The sequence below is a fragment of the Labrus bergylta genome, chromosome 20 (assembly GCF_963930695.1).
Source record: "Labrus bergylta chromosome 20, fLabBer1.1, whole genome shotgun sequence".
Lineage (NCBI taxonomy): Eukaryota > Metazoa > Chordata > Actinopteri > Labriformes > Labridae > Labrus > Labrus bergylta.
The window spans coordinates 10,868,956-10,896,643 of record NC_089214.1 but is presented as its reverse complement, the minus strand read 5'-3'; the positions used below and the strand labels follow the sequence as shown (position 1 = coordinate 10,896,643).

General features: G+C 41.4%; 3 protein-coding genes across 11 annotated transcripts in view; 2 read left to right on the top strand and 1 right to left on the bottom strand.

Annotated features, from left to right (window-relative positions):
• Positions 1-182: 182 nt before the first annotated feature.
• Positions 183-9,843, bottom strand: cdk8 (cyclin dependent kinase 8). The gene is made up of 13 exons (XM_020646371.3): positions 9,393-9,843; positions 6,745-6,820; positions 6,291-6,401; positions 5,539-5,679; positions 4,454-4,511; positions 4,236-4,367; positions 3,971-4,114; positions 3,176-3,245; positions 2,893-2,965; positions 2,176-2,273; positions 1,941-2,019; positions 1,377-1,535; positions 183-1,223 (listed from the first exon to the last, which is right to left on the bottom strand). Exons 1-13 carry the CDS (start codon positions 9,518-9,520, stop codon positions 1,098-1,100), a joined length of 1,395 nt encoding a protein of 464 aa, XP_020502027.2. The 5' UTR covers positions 9,521-9,843; the 3' UTR covers positions 183-1,097.
• Positions 9,844-11,472: 1,629 nt separating this feature from the next.
• Positions 11,473-17,557, top strand: rnf6 (ring finger protein (C3H2C3 type) 6). The gene is made up of 4 exons (XM_020645038.2): positions 11,473-11,580; positions 12,670-12,826; positions 12,962-13,126; positions 13,854-17,557. The coding sequence occupies exons 2-4, from the start codon at positions 12,685-12,687 to the stop codon at positions 15,701-15,703; spliced, it is 2,157 nt and encodes a 718-aa protein (XP_020500694.1). The 5' UTR covers positions 11,473-11,580; positions 12,670-12,684; the 3' UTR covers positions 15,704-17,557.
• A 1,556-nt stretch (positions 17,558-19,113) lies between these two features.
• Positions 19,114-27,688, top strand: part of atp8a2 (ATPase phospholipid transporting 8A2) — a 50,612-nt gene continuing 42,037 nt past the window's right edge. The window contains exons 1-3 of one of the 9 annotated variants that reach the window (XR_010664874.1): positions 19,114-19,386; positions 21,526-21,633; positions 26,489-26,666. Coding sequence is in view for 8 of the 9 variants with exons in the window: in XM_065949105.1 (XP_065805177.1) it covers positions 19,344-19,386; positions 21,526-21,633; positions 26,489-26,666 (329 nt within the window). In the remaining variant the exon portion in view is untranslated. Of the gene's footprint in view, positions 19,387-21,525; positions 21,634-22,705; positions 22,761-25,375; positions 25,707-26,488; positions 26,667-27,688 lie in introns of those variants that run through there. The other 8 variants (XM_065949105.1, XM_065949104.1, XM_065949103.1 and 5 more) reach the window with 8 other exon arrangements.

Here is a 27,688-nt window from a genome sequence, read left to right as displayed (position 1 = left end):
CCTTGGGGTTGTTAAATTAGCAAAGATTAATTTTCCACATGCAAGTTGGGAGTTTGTCTGAATTCCTAAGAAATTGTAAGCAGCTTAACTTTGTGAAGTAGAAATGGTGAGAGAATAAACAGAAAGAAAATGGGATTGAAAGGTAAAAAGCTGTTGGAGCAGTTGCAAATATATCAACAATATCAATGTTTTCACTTTTATTGTCAGGATACTTGCTTCATGTAAAATATTTCAATACAATACAGTACAACGCATGTTCCATTTGCCATCCTCCATGCGATTGGTTGGTTTTGTCGTCATGTTGTAAGGCTTGCTCACAGCGGCTGAGCTCTCAGCCAGCGCGGGCTGCTTTGCCTGTCTTGCCATGAAAACAAAAAAAACCATGAAAACGGATTAAATTATAAACTACTAAAATCTTTTTTGTCATCTTTTTTTTTTTGTCCTTTATTAAAACCCTCAAGGCCACAGCTGCGGGGGCTCCACATCCGCCCAGCATGCTTCACAGCAGCTTAGTTCAGTCCTCAGCTGAGGCCCTCATAGGGCCGCACACACACACAAACAGACAAAACAGACAGACAGACAGACAGGAGGACAGTTGGACAGAATCTGTCAACGCTGGCAGTCACATAGCAGCTTTCAGTCTTATCCAAGCTTTGACGGTTAGGGGTTTAGGGTGGAGGTGTGGAGACAGGTGAAGAAAAAGAAGAGAGGAGATCACACAAGAGATTGACACGTTTCACCCTCAAAACCAAGCCATCTTCTCTTGGCTGGTTTGAGCATCAGACACACGCTTGATCCTAGTATCCATTCTTCTTATTCTTATCATTCTTCTTGTTTTTCACCTGTCAGATTTTGCTCTGAAGCAGTGTTTTCTAATACTGGGGTAATGGTGTGTTATCTTGAAGAAGTGTAGTCACTCAGGCCTAAAAGACTGCTGTAGAGAAGGTGCCCTCTGTGGGATGGAGTTGGGTGGGGTTTGTAGCCTTGGACATCCCCACATCCCTCAGTACATTCGTTCAGGTGGGCATGATGAGGGCTGTGTATGTGTGTATATTTGTGCATGTGTATAAGTGTATGTGTGTGTGGTCGGGGGGTTCTCAGTAGCGGTGGGTCTGGTGGGAGTACTGGGGCGGCTGTTGGGAGGTAGAGGAGTATCCCATGCTGTTTTGGGGCAGTGATGTGCTTGGTCCAGGGTTCTGGTAGGCAGCATGTGGATTGGAGCGCTGCAGGGGGGGGGGGGGGGAAGCAAACAACAGGATATTTCTTACACTTAGTTTTCTTTAAAGTTAATACGGAGTTCAAACATAAGACATAGAATTCATCCAACTGTCAATCAAACAAATATTAAGATGCAAAGAAAAGAGAAAGAGAACTACCTGGTAGTCTGAGGTCATAATGAGGCCACCTGAGGTAGTGGTGGGCGGGACGACTCGCACTTTCTTCAGAGGCGGACCCTGAGCATGGCTGTTGTCAGGGTTACCAGTGTGCCCCGCCCCATTCGTGTGGTTGTTTCCCTGTTGCTGTTGCTGGTTTTTCTGACATTGAAAAACAAACATTAAAAAAGCTTCAAGTAAATGTGTAGATTCTAGTGTAGCGTAAAACTTCAAATAGAAGCACAACCCCCAAATTCAAGACCCACTAGCCTGGTGTTGCCATACGTTTTGACAAATAAAGGCAGGTCAATGAGAGGACCCTATGAATGTAGTGTGAAAATAGTTTGTGGATCAACAATAAGGAGAAAAACTCATCACAAAAAATAAAGATGAACCACAACAGAATGCCTAAGAAAGACTCAAATGCTCCAGGCAATTCAAAGAAGTTTTAAAGTAAGTCTACTCCTCTACTGATGACGTTCCTCTTTACCTTTTAATATGCCGTATATTAATGACTAAGAGTAGTGAACAACTGCAGTGAGAATAGACAGTGCACATGGATCTTACTTTGTCTGCCTTGTCCTCTGGCTCCTCTTCTGTTAGGAACTCCCTCTTTGGGTAGGGAATCTGGCAGCCTGCAAACACACTGGACAAAGACATAACAAAAGAGGGATGTCATCTTCACACATTTATTCCTATGACCTGTTCCTCATTGACTTGATGTCACGTAAGGCTTAGGAATAGAAAAACATGGATAAAGTCGCAACAGGCCGTATGAGTGTGTGTTCATGATGTGACTCACTCAGAGGTGGGCAGGGGCTCCTCCAAAAAGTAAGGGTCCTGCATAGCCTGCTCAGACGTGATTCTACGGATGGGGTCCATGGTCAGCAGTTTCTGCAGCTTTAAATCAATTCACTAAATGTTATTTCTCTTCAAAACTCAAGTGTCATTGCTTTAGAGCCTGTGTCCACTAGCAGCAGATTTAGAGCTGGCAGCATCTTTTTTTTTTCTATACAAAAACCAATGTGCAGGGCATGCCAAGCTAAAAAAAAAACAACCCGAGCATCAGCTGTTTTTATGTCACAGCGCTGACAGCACTCTCAATTGAAAATAGCTCAACTATTGTTACACCGCAATGCTCGTCAATGTCACATCTTCGTCTCCTATCAATTAAAATCCAATAGGGTTGGGACTTCAGACTGTTCGAGGGTACAATTTAAGTTCTAAAGTTGCTTCTTATGCCAGGACATGGACATACATTCTCTCTGTAAAATGTCCTTGAATAAAAGTAAATGTTAAGCATAGGTCATTTAAAACACACTTAGCAGTCACAACCAAGGGAAGTGGAAGTGCTGTGAGACAAATTTTGGTAACCTGGCAAAAGTAAGCGACAGTGAGAAGCACTCTTAAATTGAGGTTGTGGGACAGTGGACACAGGCCCTCACAATCATTCCTTTGCTCAAATGTTTATATGTAATGCAAATGACTTTTGCTCCATCACAGATGCATTTGAACTTACCAAGTGGAATGCTTTGCTGTCGGGTTTGACTTTATGTTTTTCCATGTACTTTATAAGGCTGCAGTTTGTATATCTGTGACACAAATGATAAAGAAAAGTACATCGTGATCATGCCTTCAGTGCGATGCAGAGCTATGACATGGCTCATTTAAAGCTATGAACAACACTCAAACATGTATTTTTAACAGCAGACAGAACTTTGCTTTCTGACTTTCTGATCTTAAAAAAAAAAAAAAAAAAAAAAAAAAAAAAAAACCAGGACAGCGGTGCTCTGCAGACTCACGTGTTCCTTCTGAAGTCTTTCATCAGCGTAGAGTGTTCTGGCATCTTTTTGATGTCCTCCCAGTCTTTATCTGTCAAATGAGGAAAAGACAGGATTACAACACGTCACACCATCCCTCCCACCAAGAACAGATTATTTAGGTTGTTTTGTCTGGATTAAGATCTTTTTGAGCACGGATGCTCATGATTTCCTCACAACAACAGAATACTGAGCTTTGGTTTTGACAACCGGTTCTTTCTTAAAAAATAGATTTGCCTGTCTGTATATTTAAAAATAATATATCAATAAACTTTGTCTCAGCCCTAAAAAAAACAACAACTAAAAAAGCAATAACTTTAATTGCAAAACTCTGCAAAGGGATTTTAACTACTGTAAGTCTCCATTCACCCTGCAGAATCAAAACAAAATCCATGGCACAGGCCAGGGAATTACACAACCAGAGCAGCAGAGAGGGTGAAGGGAAGAAAACAATTCGGAGGCAGCTTAAGTGAACTGGAAAAAATAGACCCAAATGTAACACTGCAAGTAAACGTTTCTATGTTTGTGACTTGGCTTCATTCCGTGAATGGATTCATGTCCTCAGACTACATAACTGCCTGAAGACAAAAAGGAGAAACGAATAGACCAAGCCTCTACAAGAAAAACATCCTGTTTGCAAACTCAGAAGTACTCCTTTCCCTTGTGTCACAAAAAATAAATCCCAAATTAAAGCAGTTAAGGTTTGTCATTGGCTAATTTTTAGGGATTTCTAATTTAGGATTTTCCACTTGAGGACTCACAATACTGAACCCTCACCAGCAGGGAAGCCCATGACGTTAAAGATGCGGTCCAGTTGGTCGTGGTGGTAAGGGTTACTGGTCTTGATGTCTTCCTGGCGACAGTGGAATATTGGCTCAGAGGTCAGCAGCTCCGCAAAGATGCAGCCAATCGCCCAGATGTCTGAGAATAAAGTGCAAAAGCCGATGCAGAGTGAAGACGAGGTCTCTTAAGTCAGTAGAAATGGCTGCCTGTGTTGAGCAATTAAAAGCTGCACACAAACATGTAATTAAGCAATTCTCACCGATGGCTTTGGTGTAGTGCCGAGCCCCCAGCAGTAGTTCGGGTGCTCTGTACCAGAAGGTCACCACCACAGGGTCAAGATCGGCTAAAGGCTTCAGCGGTGAATTGAAGAGTCGGGCAAATCCCATGTCGGCTGCATGAACAGAAGCCACACTCAGTAAAGTAAAAGCTAACTAAAACAAGAAAGTATTTAACACTCAAAAAAGGAAACATACATACCAATCTTTACTCTACCCCTCTCTGGCCCTTCCCCCATCACTAAAATGTTTGCAGGTTTCTGGTGAAAACAAGAGACAACTCACAATTAATAACATGATTCCATCACTCTAATATTTCACAAAGTGAAATCAAATAAAATGAGATACATTCAGATTAGTTAGACCTAGTTGCTGAACTACAGCCCTGCATACAGTGCTGAATCAAAACTGTTTGTTATCGCCCTCCAGTGGAAAAACGAACCAACTGCATCCCAGTCGAGAGAGGGTCTACCATGTGAAGTCTAGTGTGTGTACGTGATTAAGCGTTCTCAATGAAAACAATCTGTAAACAGAAAACTTGTAGAAAATTCAGAGCTTCTCAGGAATTTTTGAGTAGTTCGTTTTGGTGATCCCTTCAGAGCAAAGCAGGACGGTTCATCTCTACGCTGATCTTGTCCTTAACATGTGTGAACAGCGTTTTTTACAACAACGAAAAACATTCTCCATTCTTTATTGGTGATGTAAACAAACACAATATGTTTGTTTGAGTTGACATCTCTTGAAAGGGTTGATTTGGGGGCGTGCTGTGGATCAACAGGTCTGACACCTTCCCTGTGACAGGAACATAAAATAACTAAATAGGATTTGTTAATCTTCTCTCTGGTGCTCTTGTTTGCTTTTGTGGGTCAGAAAGAGGTTACAGGAATACTGCTACAAACTCCTTGCAGGAGATTTAAAGTTTTCACTTAACAGAGAAAACTGCAACACTAGAAAGCTTCCTTCATATCACTTTATCTAAAATTCAGCTTTAGATTAAAAACCTCTGATCAAAACTACAATCATATATAATTGTAAGACAAGAGAATAAGATAAACCTGATCTTGTTTACAAAATCACCATTCAGCCACACAAATAGAAAGTTTAATACATTTGAAAACAGGCCGCTAAAAGCCATAACCGAGCAGAGTAGCACATGCACTTTGCCTAATAACACACTTCTGATCTCTTGTCAACCGAAACCCTGTTTTCATTTCTACCTAAATATTTTCTCTTTCACACACCCTCCCTCTTGTTCTCTCTTCCCCTTTCCCTCCCCAATCCTCTTACAAGGTCTCTGTGGAGGACCCAGTTGGCATGGAGGTAATGGATGCCATCCAGGATCTGGTAGAGGAGAGACTTGACCATTCCTCGAGGCAGCTGAAGGGGCTTCTTGTTAGCCTTGGAGGCTCTGTGGAACTTAATAATGTGCTGCGAAAGACAAGACGACACAAATTGAGGTTTGGGCCTACAATTAGTCTAAAATCCATAATTATGCCTTTTTCTGCATTTATATCGTCAAATTTTTTTTGCTACAGGCAAGATGTTTGTGGCATGTGGTTCCACTTCTTTGGTAGGGGAATGCAATGTTGCAGCAATGGCATTTTAACCCACAAACAGTAGTGCTGCAGAGTTTTGAATATTCAATGTTGAATACTTTCTTGGTGTTTTAATGAGACTTTTCAATGCATCATTTGCATCATTTTCAGTCTCCTTCTTTACAACTGGTGTGTTGTGTGTGTATGCATGAACACTGTGAGGAATTCTGCATATATAAAGTAAAGTATGTGCCTTTGTGTCTCTTAGCAAGAAGGGAAATGCTTCTGTATGTGCAATGAAACAGCAGATACCATAACAGTATCACAAAGAATCCTGTTTGGATGTGCTAATGAATCATCAGTGATTTAGGTGCGTTGGTTTAAAGAAATGATCCACATGCCTCCACGCTTATATTTTCATACTTAGCAGACAGGATTGCATTGTTTGATATATTATGTCATGTAGCGCCGGTGTGTATTGTGACAGTGTGAGTGCATTTTTACCCAGAGATCATGTTCGGCATAGTCAAAGAGCAGCCATACTTTGCGGTCTGCGTGTGACAGGAAAACCTTCTGCAGGGAGATGACGTTGGGGTGCTTCAGCTCCCGCAGCAACTGCAATACACAAACCCGGTCAGAGGAGCGACCACACATTCTCAGTACAGAAACCATGAGTGAAAATAACCAAATGTGCGCTCATAATGATCATTAATATATGAACTGATTTAAAAGTTCTTTCATAAAAAATGAGGAATGTACTGTACTGATTTCAATTTTAAAAGTATTGTGTCTATCATCTGTGTGCATCTAATCAACGTCTTCTTGTTTGTGTTTGGAGCTCACTTAAGAAAAGAACTTTGGAAAGGTGATTCATGTATTACATAAACTACATAGGAATGGCGTAACAGTATTAAACAGAGACCAGACAAATGGACAAAGTAAGCCAAGCACTCCTTACTGCAATCTCTCTGCAAGCTGACATGGAGATGCCAGTGCCTTCAATCTGCTTGAGGGCATAGTCTTTATCATCCTTCCTATGAACAGAGAGAGGCAGAGAAACATCAACACCAGACCAGACTGTGACTCCTCTGAGAGTGGTCTGCACAGAACCATAAAGGGGAAGGGGGGGGGGGCACTTGGCAGCTGGCACAGGGGGGTCTGAGAAGAGCCCGAGTTGCATTACCTCCAGATTTGTGTAATCAAGCTCACCTCTGAGGCTCAAACAATAGAGGGGGGAAGAAAACAGGCTCTGGTTGGCAGCTGGTGAGGGACAAACAGAGCACAGGGAACAGCTCTGACTTGATTGTACCAGGAATCACCGCTCCTCCCCCTGGCCTACATCATCTCGTAAACCCAAGCTTTGTGCCTCCTCAGGCCTCGTCCAACTGCTGTAGAACAAATTAGCTCACAAAGTCTCATAAGCAACACCGTCCTCAAGCGCACACAAACACCTTTAAAGACTTAGGGGCTTTTTGTGTGGATCTGGCTGCCAGTATGTCCAGGCTGTCCTAATGGGCCTAGTAGCTCAGGCTGCCTTCAGCTCGCCTTAGCTCTCATCCATACATTAGAAAAGGTGGAAAAAAGGGGAAATAAAGGGCTTAGAAATGAATGTGGGTGGCACCCTGGTGTACCAGTGTCTATGATTCAGCTCCAGCCAGGAAACTATTATTGCAAGGCATTCTCCCCTTTTCTTGATCATATATTGAACATTTTCCACCACTCACTAAAAAGCAAAGCCTGTAAATCAATGCAATCAGAAAGTACAAAAATCTAGTTAAACCATGTTTTGTTGCAATTTTAATATTCTGTCATTTAAGTCCCTTAAACAGTCTCCTTAACTGCTAAGCTTTCTTCGAATATTTATCACACAAAAGTAAACTCTCATGTGCCAGATTTGCCTAAAAGAAATGTACAATTGTTAACCTTTAGCACCACAGCCTCTTGGTGATGGCAGAATTCATAAAAGATGGTGCAGCAACAATTATTCTGATCGCAATAAAAGCAATCCCTGTCTGCTAAAACTTGTCTGCATGTTTTTATGTTTAGTACAGAGGTATTATTGTAACAGGGTCCTCAGGTATTGGCAAAACATCTACGAGACAGCAGCAGCTTGTCCAAAACGCTGCTGTCAGAGCGCTCACTAAAACCAAAAGGATGGAGCACATTACATCTGTTTTTAAAAGGTTGCACTGTTTACGTATGTCCTAAAGCAGGGATGGGCAACTTTGGTCACAGCAAGGGCCACATTCATTTAATTCTCACCGCCAGGGGGCCAAATTTTAGGATACAAAAATGATTACAGTCAATTATGTCTCAAATTTAACTCAACATATACCAGTGATCAAATATTATCATGGACATATTTCTGGTTTTCATGATTTCATGGCAGATTTTGTCATGTTTTTCTTCATGTTTCCAATTCATTGATGTGTAAAAATTGACCCGAGGGCCACGTTGAGGGTTGATGGGGGGCCGCATGTGGCCCCCGGGCCGCCAGTTGCCCACCCCTGTCCTAAAGAGTCGATTTTAAAATCCTATCACTTGTTTTTTAATTCACTTAACGCTCTCGGGCCTAAATACATTTTAGACCAACTCACAGCTTTTGGTTTTTTAGGCCCCCCCCCCCCATCTACAACACTTGAATCCTTCAAGTCAGGGCTCAAAATGTTTCTGCTGGCTGTTAGATTTGAGTAAACCGTGTGTGTTATTAAAAGACAGTTGCCTGCTTTGCTTTGTTTTACTTACAGATATTTAGTAGAAACATTGTCTCTTTTTTTTTTTGTTTTAAATCAATAACTCTTTACTGTATCTTTAAAAACAATGACTATTTATCAAACTTCTTTTGATCTCAATCTTTTTTTTACCTTCTGGTTTTAACCCTTTTTCTTAAAACCTCTTGTAATATACATAGAAGATATGTTCTCATGTACATGTATTTTAAAGTCAGCGACTCAGCGCGTGCACACGTTTTTCAATGCTTGTGTGCACATTTGATCCTTCTTCATACATGTCTAGTTTGTGTACATGGTGCATGCATTCTGTAGAAATTGTGTATGTATTTCATGCACACACATAATATTATTATAAGTAATGTTTTTTTAAGTAACCTTTTAAATGCACGGTGTCTGAACGGTGCTTTATCAATTAAGATGACTACTAAGACCAATTTGCTTTCACATGCACCTGCAGCATCCTACTGAAACACACTGGGGCTTTTTATGACACTTAAATAATTTACCACCTTCTGCTGGAGAAACAACACAGGACAAAAAAACACATTTGATGACACAAAATTTAAAGAAAGAAAGAAAGGAAGGTTAGCCCCGGGCCACAATGTTAGAGCTTACATTAGAGCTTACGAACTTTACATTTAGCTTCATCAGTATCCTGACAAGTGCAGGCTTAATGCAACGAAACTGCATATCACATTGCTCTCTGCTTTGTTTTTCACCATGCTTCCTCTGGCCACTGGTGCACGATTAAAGCAGCTTTGGTTAGGGGGGAAAACATCAGAGACATATTCTACATTATTTGGAGGAGGAGGAGGAGGGGGGAGGGAGGGAGGCTGTCGAAGGTGGCTGAAGGCCTTGCTGGTCATGAACTCACCCATCTTTTCTCTTAGCTTTGTACACATGACCGTAGGTGCCTCGTCCCACTTTGCATCCTTCGTACTCAAACAGGTCCTCGACACGCTCCCTTTCGCCGGTCAGCTTCACTTTAAAATCATAGTCCATTTTCACCAGTGTTTTGGGCTCAAAGGTGTCCGCTCCTTCCTTTATTAAAGCGTCGCTTGGGAGGCAACTAGGCTACTCCAACGAGCTCGGTTTGGAAAATGAAGCTAGTCGCCTTCCCCAGCGAAGCCCCTTCTGCGTTCAGCCCAGCTTCCACATCGAGTTTGGGGTGGAATTGTTCGTACCTGAGGGGATGCGCAGGGTCCTCGGAGATTAAAACACGAATCCAGATATATACCTTTCTCTTGTTGCTGCGTTTCTCTCAGCCGGTATCTGCTCCAGAGAGACGCACTTCACTCGGTAACGACGACGTATTCTGACGCGGCACTGTCGTAAAACGTCGTGAAGACTAGCAGCGGAGAAAGAGCTCATAAAATACACATATTATACCACGTGGATGTCTGTACTATACAACAACTGTTTGATGAATTAAAAGTGTTATTTTTATGATTTCAATCAAACAATGGAGTTGTATCTGCGTGTTAAATTAATTTTTTTTTTTTTTTTTTATGAAGCAAATTATGACATAGAATAGAATAGAACTGTATTTGTCCACAAAGTGTAAAATTGTCTTTGGCTTCACAAGAACAAGACAGAAAAAAAAAACATTATGACAAACAAAAACATCTCGTTTTGCTCTGCATAATAGAAAAAAGTTAAAATGTAAATTATAAATTACATGTCAAAGTGATATGGGGCAAACATAAATCATAATTTATAATATATAAATAAATATATAATCAAAATAAGGAAAAATTAAACTGGGTAAGGCGTTATGAAAACTACAGTAGCCTAACGGTGCAATACTCAAATGTAATGTTTTAAAGGAACTAAAAGTGCAGATCATCAACCAAAAATTAGAAAGATATATATTTTTAATTTAGAAGTTGTTAAAGCATAGAACCAAGTGGTAAACAAACATACAATGAAATATGGTCATCTTGTGCCACTTTACGTAACATTGCCAAGGGATATACACCACAACCCATAAGCAATGACTTGCGATTTATTGGGAAACAATAGGTATTTCTTTAGTGAGTAATATTAAATAATAAAATGGCCATTAAAAACAAAATGCAACAATTGCAGCCATCATAATACTTCTACTTTATCATTGAAAATTATTGTAAGAATAGATTTAACCAATAATCCTGAATACTAGTAAAGCCATTAAGATAATAACAAATGTTATACCAAAATATGCTTCTTTTTGGCTACACTTTATCATTGTTTACAGCGATGCATAAAATACTATGGATGTTATAATTCTTCAATGACATTAAATATGTGTCATCTATTGTAAAGTTTAATTGTATAATGTTTGAATGTTTTTTTCTTCTCATTCTTATCACAGCTTTCTATTGGAGGTAACTGGAAACATTACGATAAAGGAAAATGTTGCTTTAAAAAACATTAAATTTCGTTTGCATGGTCTTTTGTTCTGCACTTTAAAATTGATTTAAATATTGTTTTTTTTTTTTATGACCAACATTTTTATTGTTTTCAAAAAATGTTTTTACAACAGTACAATACCAGACAACAAATGATATAGAACCATACCCAACAAGGGAAACACTATCAATGCAAGACAAAGAAAAAACAAACAAAACAAAAAAACAGACCTGACAAACAAAAAATATAATTAAGTTAAATTAAATTCAGGAATAAAGCAGGACAAATAAAATACATGTAAATAAATAAAAACGTAAAAAAAATAAAAATAAATAAATATTCCACAACCACAACATGGTTATTTCAGATTAGGCTGCATGGAAGTGTTAAATTGTGTTTCCGTAAGATTTACAGGGGGGGCTGTCAGCCAACATCACCAAACCAAGATGTGTCAATTAAATATTGTTTTTAATGTCAAAAAGGAATCTGTTCATATAAAGCCTCAGTGCTCTTTGTGTCCGTTTTTTGCAGAATTTGTGTAACCTAGGAACTAATGTAAACCTGCGAAGTTGTTTTCGACGGACGATCTTTTGTAGCACCATTGGTCCCATCTTGGTTTGAGAGTGAAGAGAGAGCTAAGCGAAACGTCCATATTACCGCTGCTTTGTCAGGTAGTAAATTCCTTCTGATTCCATTGTCATCTCGTATAAAACTAAACGATAGTTACGTGTTACGATCAGTATACTTTATCAAGTCATAGAGTTGTTTGTCACGTTTTTATCCTAAGAGTTATTCAGCCTCACAGGTCGCTAATACCAGTGTCGACGGACTTCAATTCGCTTTCGTTAGATGTGCTAATTTGCTCGTCCTCGGTTAGCAACCAATGCGCTGCGCATAAAAAAATGACACTTTAAAACCTTGAGTTGTTGTGTTGGCGCAGCAGAGCATCTAAATCACTGTCGGGCGTTAACATATTAACGGTCTTAATCTTACCATAAAGCCTACACTATTCTTTGTCTTTCCTTCTTTGCCCCTGCGTTTACATGGAGTAGACCTCCGTTTAGAGCGCCGCGGCCCGCCTTTGTAGCGCTGTGATTGGACGCTTGGCACGTCTGTCATTAAAGCAAGGCCGGTGATTGGTTGCTGACCAGGATGACAACGCCAGTTTTGTTGCCTGTCTTCAACATGGCCTTCCGTGTCTTTTCCTGTAACTTGGCTAATATTTTCCTCACATTATGGTGACGTTGTCATCAGGATGTCTTTATTAGCTGTTCCTCGCTGTGAATAACCTGAGCATGTATTCGCATGTCAAATAAGGTGAACTTAAACCGGAATTATCTGGGCTTAGCTCAGTCTTGCTGGTTGAGTCCTACGATAGAAAATGGATGGCGTTGTCTTAATTGTTGTCCTTGGCTGTTCAGACATTAACCGCAAAACCTATTGTTATCTTACATCTTTTTTTCATTAATTAAAAAAAAAAAAAAAAAAACACCCAGCAAGAGCATCGTAGATTGTGGTTGCATTTCTTTCCAATAACGAATCAAATAGCAGTGCAATTGTTTTGATCTGAGCATTATATTTTGAAGACTTGCATTGCATGTCCACTTGCAACTGTGGTGGTGCAGAGGCTGCCCTAATTTTGGGAATGGTAAATGTCAATGTATTGGATAGCCTCGTGTAACATTTTTCCCCCCCCCCCCCCCCCCCCTTCCCCCTCCCCCCCCCCCCCTTTCTGACACTGTAACTCATCTGTGCACTAGCATTTTTGCACGGTGATGGACCCTCCTGGTGGGGGAGACGAAAGACGGAGACAGGCAGAGCGTCTTCGAAGGGAGGAGGCGTACTATAACTTCATTAATGAATTGAGTGAAGAGGAGTATCGCCTGATGAGAGACAGCAACCTGCTTGGAACCCCTGGTGAGAATATTAACAATGCCAAGTAGATGTGATAATTCCCTTTTTTGTAATTTTGCTTCACATATATTTAATTGTTATTAGTGTTTTTTTTTTTTTTTTTCATTCAACCACTAACAGTGCTGTGTGTTTTTAAAGGGGAGGTGACTGCGGAGGAGCTCAGGCAGCGTCTTGATGGTGCAAAGGAACGTATGTCATCTCAACCCCGTTCTGAGCAGCGCACGCAGACGACTGATTCAGGAGAGCAGCAGGGCAGCAGTGCTGAGGGAGAGGAGAGAGGGGCTGGAGCAAGACGAGGGGCAGGTAAGAGCGAGGGGGGGCCTTGGCTTTTTTCTGATCTTTGACACAAAACATTTTTTTTGAACAGCTTATAGCTTAGGTTTTTATTTTCATTTTATTTAACCAGGTTGGTCCCATTGCGATTAAGAATCTCTTTTCCAAGGGAGACCAGCAGCAAAACCAAATATTTACAGACAGAGACACAAATGGAGACAAAGTACAATTTACAAAACACAAAACTGCGGATGAAAAAGAGAACCATCTATGTGTCATATTTGGGAGTCAGTAGTTCAAGCAGTCAAGCTAAAAGCATCGACATCCTATAGAATTTGCTTCCAGGTCTTCCATTTTAAATGTAAAAACATTTAAGGACGCCAGCTCCTTGAGTTTTAAGTAATTCTGCAACGGATTCCAGGATGAGGGTGCAGAATACCAAAAAGCCCACCGATGCTTTTCCCAGTTAACTCATTTTTAGAGAGACATTATTACTGAGATTTTACTGGTATTAAAACGATTTCATATATTAAGTCTTCTCATTTAGTTTGGGATCAGCTTGTTAAAGGTATAAATAAAGTTGCTTTGACTACTGGCTCTGGTTTAGCCTGTCACTAAATGCAGCAATGCTGGCTTTTAGTAAGGTATGAAACAGACATGTTTTAAGTGGTCACCTTTTTGTTGATGATTATCTGTAAATGAGAACAGATTTGGGGGGAGTGCATCTTGGTTTACTTCCTTACATTTTTTTTCATAGGGGGCACAGAGCCCGGAGCAGAAGCCTCAAATGGTGATTCATTACTAGAGTGGCTGAACACTTTCAGACGCACCGGTAATGCTACTCGCAGCGGGCAAAGCGGCAACCAGACATGGCGTGCCGTCAGCCGGACCAACCCTAACAGTGGAGAATTCCGCTTTAGCCTCGAAATTAACATCAACCATGATCAGCCGGAGCCAGGCGAGCATAATGAAACTGCAGATGCTTCAGAGCTGCCGGTGCCTGGCCCTAACGCAACTTCACCTTCAATACGCACATCTTCTTCTTTTTCCACCCCTCGTCCTTCAACCACGCCAAGACCAGCTCCGTACCCGACCCCACGTCCGGCCCTCAGTAGGAGGATGCAGACACGGCGCACACGCAGCAGCAATACCACGCTTTCTATTAACCCCCCTGCACTTCCTGGGCCAGTTGCCTCCCCTACTGCTGCTCAGAGGAGGGTTGGCACCTTGCACTCTTTAGCACCACCTCTCACTGTTCCAGACCCTCCCGTTGATCAAATTAGAGCTTTACAACATCAAGCCCAGAATGCCGAAGTAGAACAGGGTAATGAAGAAACTTCTGCCTCTATAGACTGTCCCCGTGTGTCACCCCAGTCTGGGTCTCAGGCCCCAGCAATGGGCCACGAATCACGTGGCAGTAGGACTCGATCACGTGGACGTGCACGCAGGGCTACAGCTGGGAGTGGGGTTTCATCCCGGTTGTCAAGGCGGAGCCGTTCCCCATTACATAGAACACCCCTTGCCAGTACCGCTCCACCATCAAGCAGTGGTATCAGTGGCTCTAGCATTAACACTGTCGAGCCAAGCAGTGGCACAAGCTCTGTTTCCATAGAAACAGGGGAGACTGTGGCAGCTGCAGCTCTAACAGAGCCAGTTGTAGAGACAGGAGAACGCGAGAGTGAATCGCATGTAGTTGGAGCAGGAAGTTCAGGGGTGCGCCGGCACCCAACCATTATGTTGGACCTGCAGGTGAGAAGGATTCGACCAGGTGAAAACCGTGATCGGGACAGCATTGCCAGCAGAACGCGTTCTCGTGCTCGTGTTGCTGAAAATACTGTCACATTTGAAAGTGACAGTGGTGGATTTAGACGCACTATTTCCCGTTCTGAGCGAGCCGGGATCCGCACCTACGTGAGCACTATCCGTATTCCTCTAAGGCGCATCAGTGAGACAGGCCTGGGGGAGCCCAACTCCACTGCCCTGCGTTCCATCTTGCGCCAGATAATGACGGGATTCGGTGAGCTGAGCTCCCTAATGGAGACAGAAGCTGATTCTGAAACAGTTTCACCTACCCATACAGATGCTAGTGGAATAAATAGTAACACCAACCCAGCCAGTCGTCTACATACAAATGAGAGCCCAGCTAGCCAGGTTGGCACTGGCGGGGTAGTTCAGGACAGGGTGGGGCTGGTGGCAAGTGAGGAGGACCAGAGTGAGCAGGCCAGGCTTGGAGGAGGGGTTGTGAGCAACGCTGAGGGTCGGACCACCAGCAGAGATACCAACAACCTTGTAGAGAATGGTACTCTGCCCATCCTGCGGTTGGCGCACTTTTTCTTGCTTAATGATGAGGAGGATGATGAACACCCTAGGGGCCTGACCAAAGAGCAGATTGACAATCTATCCACTCGTACCTATGGTCAGGCCATCCTGGAGGGGGAGATGGGTCGTGCGTGCAGTGTCTGTATCAACGAGTATGCCCAAGGCAACAAGTTGCGCCGCCTGCCGTGCTCTCATGAGTTTCACATCCACTGCATCGACCGCTGGCTCTCTGAAAACAACACTTGCCCCATCTGTAGACAGCCCATACTGGCTGTGCATCATGACTGAGCTATTTACTCAAAAAATACAACTATCATGTACCTGGCTGGCTGAAATGAGCAGACCCAAGTGGGATTTGCATGTACATAGCGCTTTCATGGTTTAATTTCTTTGTAAGTATCCATAGTGTTGAAGTTGAAGAAGGTTGAACCAAAAGTGAGGAAAAAAAGAAACTATAAATGCAGAGAATTAACCAAACTTTATTTTTTTAGACTCCTTGTTTTCAGCAAGTTAATGTTTTATTTCTTCCTGAATTCTATTTCACTGGCCTCTGTCACAAAGCTTCAGAGGCCATTGACAATGAATGGCATTAATGCTTAAGGAGCTCCGGTAGCCGCTGCTGACTCGTCTCACATTAACGCTTGGATGTCCATAAATGTGACATCTGTTTGTCACAGTTGGACTACAAAAATCCCATTTAGACTTGATTTATTATGCCTAAACTGTAAATAAATCACCACTGCTTGTAACTAAGGGTTTGGAAGTAAGACGCTCCTCCAATGCAATTTGTTTCGAAAATGAAGCAGGAAACTTTCAGTTTTTTTTAATTCATTTTTAGAGCTTCAACATCATTTTAAAGTGTCCCTTTAAAGTTGGAAAAGAAATGTTTGATTTCATGGTATGAGCTACCTTTTTATTTTGAAGAAACTTTTATTCTGTATGTTTATTGTTTATCAAGCCCTCATCATACACATGTCTTATTTTATTGCAATACAGAATTATCCATGAAAGTCATCAACTTTAAAAAAACCAGCCACTTTAGATCATTTCCCATATGAGCTGCACAATTCAAACGAAATGCTGAAGGCATTGTATAATCAGGAATTCAGAGTTGTAGTTTAGAATGAGCTGTGCAATACAGAGAGAAGACAGTATTGTTTGTTTATTGTTGTTTACATTGTAATGCCTGATTGTCATCTCCACTTTAAAAAATGAAGCTTTGTCTACCCTAAAATCAATGTTTCCTCTTGGTTCCTGTTGCTTTTTCTGATCCATACTAACCAGACACCCTGGGATCTCTGTCACGAAGTAATAATTAAATTAGCCAAGCAAATACCTGGAACTTGGGGTTCAATTTTTATTTAGAGTTTATGCAGTTTCCAGCTGACCCTGAAATCCTTAATGTGATATTAGCTTAAAAATCCTGATGTTTAGGCATCTGCTGCAGCTATTTTCTTTGAATAAGAATCTTTTTACTATACATTTCTTTCTTATTCAGTCTGTAAGTGCAATGATCGCAGTCTATTTCAGATCCAGTTCTGAACAAGGCAGTGTTAGTTATATTATATTCATGTATGCTCTTCTGGGTTGTTTTTACATAACATGCACAGGTATTGGCATTTTTAGTGTAGAATAGGTGGATTATTTAACTCAAACACAGTCAGTGAATTGCTGACAAGGTCACTTTGTGCATCAACAACAGTAAAAGGAGCTACAACATTTCTGCAGAAAACATGTCACGAATACAACTGCAGGACTAATGCAGTCACATGCATCAGAATGTGTGAGAGTGGGGTAAGTGTTTTTTGGGTTAATTGTGTGTGCATGTGAGTTTGTGAGGGAGCTAAAGGAAAGGCCCAGTGTCCCAAAACCTGGTTTTCAGAAAGCTTATGTTGAGCTAATGTCCACCTCTGAGACCCTAAGAGGGCTGTGGCCACTCAGTTCAGAAGTGAATATTTATTCTGTTCATATTTAATAAGATGGAAATCAACTTTTGAAATATGAATATGTATCATGTTACAATGTGATGAGAGTAAATGAAACAGTTGAGATAAATATGTTACTATGTAATAAAGTGAAGACATTGGTTTTCTTCTCTGCTCCCTAACAATGGAATAAAAATGCAGCTTTGTTATGCCTGGACATCTGGTGTTTATGGATTTGCAATGTTGGTGTATTTGAACATGTCATTATGATATTTTGCAGCGCTGTGTGCTGAGATTTTATGGGACAGGTGTTAGTTGCTAACCACTGCAATAACAACAAATGTTTTAAAGTTCACGTATGCAAAATACACTACACCAAGAAAATATGGTGTCTGCACAACTTATTTTAGGAGTATCCCTTAACATTTTGGTATTAGCTTTGTAACAATGTGAACCTTTGTGGCCCTTATTCTCTGAGATCAGGTTGAGATAATGCTGACCTTGCATGAAGTTTACTGCTATGTTACCTGACTGCAGTTGACAACGCAACACCCCCTGCTGAAAAATGTCAGTGCCCCATGTTATTACCATGGCGGCTATAACAGGGGCTAACTCTAATGCCATGTCATAGCCTTTAAAAAACATTTAAATAATAGTGACTAGGTTATGGTAACTAAGGCTAACTGCAGATACATACAGTATGTGTAATCCCTTGTTGAGTGAAATTGGGATTTATTACTTTTCTCGACTAGTTTTACCCTAAGGTTACCAATTATGCGCAGGTGTTAAACTATGGAGGACGAGATCTGACAAAAGTATAAATAAATACTGGAATAAAAAAATAAAAAAATTAATGGTTAAATGCGTGAATAAATAAATAAAAACTGGTAAATAAATGGGACATAAATAATTAAATGTCTTACATTTATTTCTACATTTATTTATTTCTACATGTATTTATTTCCACATTTATTCATTTCAACATTTATTTATTTCCACATTTATTTATTTCTACATTTATTTATTTCCACATTTATTTATTTCTACATTTATTTATTTCCACATTTATTCATTTCAACATTTATTTATTTCCACATTTATTCATTTCAACATTTATTTATTTCCACATTTATTTATTTCTACATTTATTCATTTCTACATGTATTTATTTCCACATTTATTTATTTCTACATTTATTTATTTCTACATTTATTTATTTCCACATTTATTTATTTCTACATTTATTTATTTCCACATTTATTCATTTCTACATTTATTTATTTCCACATTTATTTATTTCTACATTTATTTATTTCCACATTTATTCATTTCTACATGTATTTATTTCCACATTTATTTATTTCTACATTTATTTATTTACACATTTATTTATTTATACATTTATTTATTTACACATTTATTCATTTCAACATTTATTTATTTACACATTTATTCATTTCAACATTTATTTATTTTCATATTTATTTATTTATACATTTATTTATTTATACTTTTGTCAAATCTCGTCCTCCATATTAAGCATCCCTGTGTATTGTTTTTGGAATTGTTCTATCAATTGTTTAATTGTGGTACAACTTAATAAGTAGTATTTTTTTTTAACAAAAAGTATCATCCTTCTGTTTTACCCTTACCCTGTGTTGAATTAATTACATAAGGATTTAAGAAGTTCTCGAACCAAAAAAAAATTGAATTCCTGTCACTTTTATTTTTATTTTTTACGTACTTTATTTTGAAAGAAGTGTCCGGAAGCGGTACATTCCTTTTCCGTTTTTTTTTTGTGTGTTGACGAAGCTGTGCTCCTTGACAACATTACCTCCGCGGTCTTGCCGAGAAAAAAAAAAAAATGACTCCCTGGCATCAGCAGAAGCTTCGGCCGCAGCCGCGTCGACCTGGAGCAGCGTCCCCCCGCTGTGTCGGGGAGCCATGAGCATGTCACTGCTGCGGCCTCCTCGTTCCAGCCTCAACGACGCATCACCAGCAAGATGTATTTCAACCGGAGAGCCAAGAGGATACACAGCGAGGGAGGTAAGCTTTTAAAACACAACCTTATCAAATCGTTGCTCCATCGTCGGACCTGTCATTAAAAGTCGTTTGTTTGCGTTGATAAGAGGCCTGCAGGCTCCTTATAGAGGATATAACGGCCTCGGTTTGACAGTGCGTATTTAATATGTGCTTGGCATAATAACGAGGGGGGGGTCCATATTACCACTGCGGCATGCATGTGGGGTGACTTGCTGTAGCGGTGTTTATCCTCCAGCCTCGCTCATTTGGGCAGAGTTTTTTGGGATGCAAGGACAAGCTGACTGCAGGTGCCTTTAAACGAAGCGCAGCATGTCCTCTGCATTTTAGATAACCATCACCAAAAAGACAAAGTATTGAATCGTGGCACAACATATTGATTCATAATGGGACGGATGTCATTATATTGGGTGACCTTAATCTGGAATATGTGCTTGCATGTTTCCCTCGGCATCCTTAGTGTTACATAACGTTGTTGTTAACCCTTCTTGTGGGCTATATGTGAAGATCTTTTAACCAATTGTAATGTTGAAACATGTCGCAAAGGTTTGTCTGGAAATCCCATATCTAGGTGAGACAAGTTATTTTAATTCTAAAGGTCCGACCCAAGCCCATATAGATCAGTGGAAGAACAGAACAGCCTATTACCTGACCGAGTTAAAGCCCACGTGACCGTCTAAACGACGACTGTAGCTTAAATAAACAGGCCATAACGTGTGTTGTCCTCAGATTGGAGAGTTGGAGAGAGGATGGGCATAGTACAACGTGATGCTGCATGAGAATGGTTTCACACTGACTCTGGATTGGATTGTCCTGGAAGTGAGGAGCATGTGTTTGGCTCATCCTGTGGCTTTCAAGAGTGACCACATGTAGTCAGAATGCTTTGCGGATTCGTCTGTGTGAGTGTTTTTTGGGGCTGCGTTTCATCATGCAGCTTCCAGAAATAGAGAGCAGGGTAAACCGAGCACTATCGAGTGCCAACTGGGCCGAGTTGTCTTCACTCCAGAGTAGCCCAGATATTTATTTGCTAAAAAATATTCAACGCTAGATTCTTTGACCCTGGACCAGCACATTTCCCCTAACGGCCAGAGTTTAAAAGCATTCATCACCAGTTACAAGTAAATGTTTGCGTCAATACTTATTTACAAATACCTTATTATACTATAATATTGTATTATTGAGTTACCCTTTAATTCTTTAATGCTTAACTAGCTGTCTTCTTGTGACACTCAGTTACTTTAGTGGACTTCAGTGTTTATTTCCTTCACAGGATATAAAAAGTGATAACCGCAGTTTGCTGTCGTCGTATTTAAAGATCAGGATGGGTGTGGAGCAGACCTGCACTATGAGTGTCAATCTGTGTGTTCAAGTTGGTATTCTCCATGTCGCCTTCGATGTAATCTCTTGGAGCTTGACCTCTTGATTCTTTGCTCCAATTAGTGAGCGGCCACATTCATGCTGGTGACGTCTGCGGTGGACAATCTTGTCACATTCACTCAAACACTCTGACACATTCACACACACAGAATTGATTCTTAATTTACATCGTCGACAGCATGGGCGACACAAACTCTGACAGTCATTGTGGTATTTTGTCTGGTTTGTATTTACACCTTTGTACACAGGGGAGCACAGACAAGCAATTGTGGACAAACATTTTTGTTTTATTCGATAATAAAAAATAAAAAAAAGCTGAGGTAACTTAAGAAGACACCTTAAGGGCACATCTTGTCTTAGTGTTGGCGTCTCTGCCTCATGAGATTCATGCAGCTGAACTGTCAACAACGGCTGTTCTAAGAAGATAATGACTGGTTGTCACGGCTGCCAGGCTACTGAAGATGCCGTTTTGGAGATAGCAAGAGGACTAATACGTTTCAGCAATGTGGTATTTACATAAGCTGAACACTGGGGGGCACTCCCGGCTAAGCTACAAGGTCTGTTTCTGTTTGCAACTCCTCAGGTCTACATCTTTCATTTGTAGGCATGACTTTCATCTCTCTGATTGTGCTTGCAGTTACAGGCACATGAAAACACATTTAGAGTTAAATTATTGACACATAGATGTGTTGTGTGCCGTATGTGTTTATTGACTTGTTGTCTTGTGTGTGTTGTTTCTTCCTGCCGCGGCCCCTCTGGCGCCCACAGAGCAGTTAGTCTTGACCACCATTAGACAGGAGGCTTCTGAACTGCAGGACCCAGGCCAGAGCACAGGGGCTACCATGCGTTCCTGCCTCACAGACAGGTTTGACAAAAGTGAGTTTGCTCAAATTAGACTGGATGACGCCCCATTTGTGTCCGGAGTCCCAAAAGGTGCATGCAGCCATGTGCAACAGGAGCAGGTGACTCCCAACCCCCGGCCCTCAAGAGCTACAATGTCAAGTTTGTTACGAGAGAGTGTCTCTGGTTCTTAACCTTTCCGAAAAGGTTAAGACATGATATTGTTTGTTGGACCCTGAATAGAATCACCTGTAGCTCCTTGGGGCCTGGAGTCGTGAATGCTATGCTGTACAGGAATTAACCCTCTCACTGCATGTGCTTGTAGGCAGCAGGTTGAACACTCGGTAAAGAACATGCCGATGAAGGCAGATCAATATGCACCAGGGACAGGTTTTCTATATGAATACATTTGCATGCCTTGAAACGCAACACATGCATGAAAAGGACATGGCATCGCTGAATAAGCATGCACATGGTCACTGCTGCGTGCATGTATGACATATCAGTGACGGTTAGCTGGATTTAAAGAGGCAGGGCATTGACCATATTCACATTCCATTTGCTCCGACCTCACACTCAGCATTGGAAGCTCAAAAGATTTCTAAACATATCAGTTAATGTTATTAAAAAAAAAAAAAAAGGTTAGACGCTAATTACTGTGTTCAGCAGAAGAACATGATACATTAGTTTACTTTCATTACTGAGCATGGCATTAGAGGAAAATGGTGGCCTTGTGAATATGGTGATTGGGAGCAGCTGCATGTTGGGGACTCTTTTTCATCAGTGTACACTATATTCATCTTTATGTGACAGAGAGTGCATCCATAATGCATTGTCAATGTGTATGTGTGTATGTATCTTATACATACATGAGTCAAGTGTGTTTGTGTGCCTGTTGCAGTCTCACCTGTAGGATTACCCGGATATGGATTAGGAGCGGGTGAAGTTGCAGAGCAGACACAGAGGGGGATTATCGTGCTCGCTCACTTGGCTCGTAAGAGGCTTTCTTGCCTTACTTCTTACTCTGTTACGGCGGCACATGGGCCAATTTGGAACACATGAGACTAGGTCTACGTGGACCTGCGTATAGGGACCTGCAGGTCACCTAGGAGACGGGACAGCCATGGGACGCGGGGGCCAACCAAGCAGAAGACACTCCGTCGGTAATGCTAAAATCTGCAGGATTGTTGGATTGACAGTGGTTTATGGGGGACGATGTTTTCTTTTTTTTTTCCCCTCAAAGTTATTAGAATGAAATAAGTAGTTTTGGTTTAATGTTTGAGGTCAAGAACACATTTTGCAGGATTTGCAGTTAACAGGTTACGCCTTCATACATTTGTGGCGGAGGAAGAGGAAGGCGAGGAGGAAGAGAAAGATGTGATATACGGAGCTGCTCAAGTGCAAATTGCATCTAAAAAAATGTTTTGACAGTGTGGAGATAAAAAAACATTGAAACAGCCAGAGTAAATGTCCTTAGTGTGGTTTGTGGGGGCGGGATTGTTTTCGACAGCTGCGGATAATTGTAGCTGTTCTACAAGAGCTGCTGTTATTATTAGGAGCGATTGGCTACTGGCTCATTTCATCTCTGGGCTTTGTGTTTTGGAAGATATTTATATATTGTACTTGATTTGAATTCGACCTGTGGTGGCCCTCTGCAGCTGAGGCATCTGAGCTATTCAAAACACAGTTGTTGTTTACAGTTGCGCTAATTACAAAACGGCTGCAGAGGGAAATGCCGTGATAGTGGCCGACATGTGAGTGGTTTCTTGTGGTGAGGCAGCATCGAGGCAAAGTGTCTGGTGAAGTATGCTCCGCCATACTGGAAAATGTGGATTAATTATGCAGCCTGGTTCTATCCATTATTCACTAGCCTAGCCTACTTTTTTAGCAGGGAAGCATTGGCTCCAGACCAGGACAGCTTGGACTCGATCCCAAAAACGAAGTTAATACTCCATATTGAGATTTGTTGAAGCTCAGTTGTAATGACTGACATCTTCATCAAATAGCAAGGATTTGAAAAGGTCACTTTTTCTACCCCTTGAGTAAAACACTTGTGGCTTATTGGGTAACAGTATTAAGGAGAGATATATAGTAAAACATCTTTTTTTTTTTTTTTTAGCTTTTCTACATAATCCACAATAGTATGGTTGCATCATATGTTATCAACGTATTCTGTAGGTCTCACCAGCCGATTGTGTTTGCTGAGGACAGATCCGTCGACATCCGTTACCTTTTTTCCGGTTGCAGATTTTCAGAGCTGTGGTATCTGTCCGGCTAGCCTGGGTGCTTCACGTGTAATTGACCTGTCTGTGCTCTGCTTGGGGTTTGCTGCTGACTCATCGGTGGTGCATCAGTAATGAGTGAGTTACTGAGGTGACTGCGCCGCCACTCCATCAAAGATGAGTAACTTGAGGCATTGATCTCCTCAGAAATGAATCAGAGCAGAAAGTGGGCTGCTGAGAAAGTCACTATTGATCTGCTTGGAAATGTACAGGCTTGGAAGGTTAAAAGGTAGAAGTAAGGGTGTAAGGATATAAACAAGTTATTGAAAAGAATCAGAGCTACTTTTACAGAAAGTGTTCAAGCTGACAGCAGTAATAATGGGCTTTCACCTCAACTACCTTTAACCTTGAATCACCCGTAATCAGTTCCTAACAATCTCACATTATCTTGATTGACCCTTCGTGTCGTTTGCACTGCTGAGCTGTGGATTTGACTTATAGCTCTGTTAGGGCTTGAGGTAATAGCCTGGTCACAGATATAGAGATGAGAGATATGCTGCATACTATCATTTAGCTTGTATAGACTTTGACCCTTGATCTTTGTCTTGTGCAGACACTCTGGTGCTTTACTCTACTCTCAAAATCTCAATGAGTGTTTTTTTTTTGTTTGTTTTTTTTTGCAAAAATAGAACAGCAATGATCTATACCATTAAAAAAAAAAATGCTAAAACCAAAGAAATGCCTCCCCTTCAAACAACCCTGAGTTTCACTCAGAAAGTAATGTAATCATTGTTGCTGTTTCTTGTAAACACACACAGCTTAATGTGTCTATCAATGGAAAAGCGGGAGTCTGATGTGATAATAGTTTGGCGATAAGCCTGACTGGCTTATGCCTGGGTCATTTTACAATTCCTGGTCAACTTTAGAACAACTGCTTTGAGTGGAATATAATGATATCAACCTGAGATTGATTATTGATGACTTGAGAGAATTGATCATCTACTGCAGGAGAGTATAGAGCTTTAGAAAAAAGACTTTCAGGACAGAGGAAATTCAACCTGCTAACGCCCAGCAGAGCTTAATCTTTTCTAAATTATTAATGCAATTAGTCTGTTGTTGTTTTCGCTGACACGCGCACACACACACACACACACACACTGCAGATCCCAAGAAATGATACAACTAATCCCATTCAAATAATAATTAAAGTACACTTATTGTACAATCTAGAAGTTCTTGTAACTATTTGTTACTCAAGGTAATGTTTACATATTCATAAGGGGGCTCTGTTAGCCAACTTTAAGAACTTGTGAGAATCATAATCGAAGAATGAAGACTGCTGAGGTAGCTTGCTGGATGCAGGACACACACTATTTTAGTTTCGTATTACGGTAATAGGGATAGAAACTGTCTGGACCAATAAACTAGAAAAGACATGACGAGCAAAAACCTGTGTTGGTCTCCTGGTGGAGTTGCAGGAACATAAAGTGATCCCGTGATGGATGGTTTGTGACTCGGGATTGTCATTTGACCCATCCGTGTGTCCGACCGCAAGCTTAAGGCGATATGAGTGCGTCTGGCCCTTTAAAAGCGGAGCCCCGGCGTTGCCTCTCCGCAGCTGCTGAAGGAGCTCCATATGGTGTCCTCTTGTTCTATGGACTGGCAGCAGTGCGAGCCGCTCAGCATTAAGCTGGAGGGGCGGAAATCGTCCGAATCGAGCCCGATAAAAAAAATCTTCCAGAAGCGGCAGGTGGCCAGATGACACGGCGGTGTTGCTTGGCTGGCCAGTGTCTTTTACCGGGACCGGGGGCTTCCTCTACAACAAGGCCGAAAGGAGAGAGGAGAGGAGGCACTATCGAGGAGCTGCTGCATCTGCCCCTCGTCTAGGTTTGCCGTTATTATACCAGCAGAGTTTAACTGTGCGGTCCAGAACCTGTTTGCATTGCTCTCACCTCCCCCCCCCCCCATTACAGTGCCCTTGCAGAACCACCCATATAATCCAGTTATTAGACGCACTCGAGGATATTAAAAAAAAAAAAGTCCCGCTCCTTGAGCTCATGCGGGGGGTGAATGAGCGGAGATCACGACGCTTTTAAAATGGTTGGAGACGACAAAGCCAAGAAGGCGGGGAAGGCAGGGAGTCTGCAAAAAAAAAAAAAAAGCGTGTTGCATCCTCTTTTGTCACTTTTTTTTTTTTTTTTTTTTCTGGGATGATTTGTTCCTGCAGCTTAATGACAGCCACGACGTGCGCCGGGTCTTCTCTGTGTTACATGTGGAAAGTTGACCACCGCTGATAAAACAGACGAACCCTGTGTGTGTGTGTGTGTGTGTGTGTGTTTGTTCGCCATTGTGCAGATCTCAGCACATCCATTATCCGCGGGGGGTCCCGTGGGCGTCGCGAAACGCGCGTGTGTGCATTGACGGTACCTGCATAATAATACTGACGGACAGGGGGGCTGTTTATAACGAGAAACGTCATTGAATCGACCCTACCAGCATCAGCATACAGTAGCCTCTAGTACTCATTAGTCGCCTTCTCTTTTGAACTGTAAACCACGTCTCCCGTCTATGTCTCTGTCTTTCCCTCCCTCCCGTCCTCTCTCTCTCTTCCTCGCTCTCTCTCTCTCACTCTATCTCCGTCTCACTGTCTCTCACTCACAATCACTCAGCCTCGCCTCTCTCCCATCAATCCAACGGTGCAGGACCTGCTTGCTCGTCCACCGGTTACCGCAAGGCAGATGATGAGATGTCCGGGACCACTTCCCAGGCGGATCCCGTAGACGCCACGGCGCGGACGGTGCTGCTCAACCGGCCACAGATTACCAAGTTCTGTGACAACCACGTCAGGTGGGTTGATACCGTGGGCTCTTTACTATCTGCATTTTTTGCTCTGATGCTTGATTTCCTTGGGCGTCAAATATGAAAGTCAAATATGTGCCTACTCGATGAACATGCAACCAAAGAAAGAAAGGGAGAATTTTGTCCATCAAAACTAATTGAATTGTGTCCAGAAAGTTTGAATTAAAGTACACATATCATTAGACTTGTAATGCCCTTCTTGTTTTACTTTTGTTTTTACTTTTTCTAACATTGTCTGAGCGAAAGAATCAGCGATACTCTGAAGTCGATTAGCTCATCCTGGCCATGTTTTAAGATGTGCTTCTTTCCTGAAGCCTTTCCCATGAGGGTCAAAGAGCACAGGTCGCTTTGTAGGGATTTGGTGTTTCGCAAAAAAAGGTCCCCTTGTTTGTGGATATTTGCTCAAAGGGACTTTACACACGAGTTGTTGAGTTGAAGGACGTTACAGCCTGTGTGTGTTTTTTTTTTTTTTTTCCCGGCGTACCATGAGTGACAAGTAGACTTTGGACCACTGAGATTTCTTTTCCTCTTTCTTTAACATTTCCGTGTTTCGCTTTAAATCGCAGTTATCAAAAATGAAACTGTTCTCTTTGAGTTCCACAGTGACAACAGTTCTGCAGGTGAAACTATACCAAGAAAGCTTTTTAATAACTCACCTATTAAGTGATTATTTGCCATGCTGACATATGCCTCAGCCTGAAGTCCACATTAGAACGTGAGTGGTAAAGTGTTCGGCTTAACACCGTAACATCACCCTGTTGCTTAATCAATGCGCTCATGAATATTTAAGGCTGCCAATAAAAGTAAAGTAACTAAATGTGCATTTGTTTGCATAAATTTCCCAGAAAGCGTCTCAGCTGTGTTGATCTGGTCAAAGGTGTATTCTGTGTTTGTGTTTGAGGAACCTAGAGGGGTCATTGTAGAGCCGATTTCACCGAGAATGAAAGCGTCACAATGTGATGCCTCTGAACGTCGCTTAAAGGCCGGACGTGTGACTTTTCTTTGTCCTG

Bases quoted from the DNA above. Each gene is read 5' to 3' on its own strand.
- cdk8 (XM_020646371.3), bottom strand. From the start codon at position 9,520: ATGGACTATGATTTTAAAGTGAAGCTGACCGGCGAAAGGGAGCGTGTC. The intron at 4,115-4,235 runs GTGAGAATTGCT...CTTTATTCTCAG, and splicing joins GCACTACACCAAAGCCATCG to ACATCTGGGCGATTGGCTGC. The intron at 2,966-3,175 runs GTGAGTCTGCAG...TTTGTGTCACAG, and splicing joins AAAGACTTCAGAAGGAACAC to ATATACAAACTGCAGCCTTA.
- rnf6 (XM_020645038.2), top strand. From the start codon at position 12,685: ATGGACCCTCCTGGTGGGGGAGACGAAAGACGGAGACAGGCAGAGCGT. The intron at 12,827-12,961 runs GTGAGAATATTA...GTGTTTTTAAAG, and splicing joins CAACCTGCTTGGAACCCCTG to GGGAGGTGACTGCGGAGGAG. The intron at 13,127-13,853 runs GTAAGAGCGAGG...TTTTTTTCATAG, and splicing joins TGGAGCAAGACGAGGGGCAG to GGGGCACAGAGCCCGGAGCA.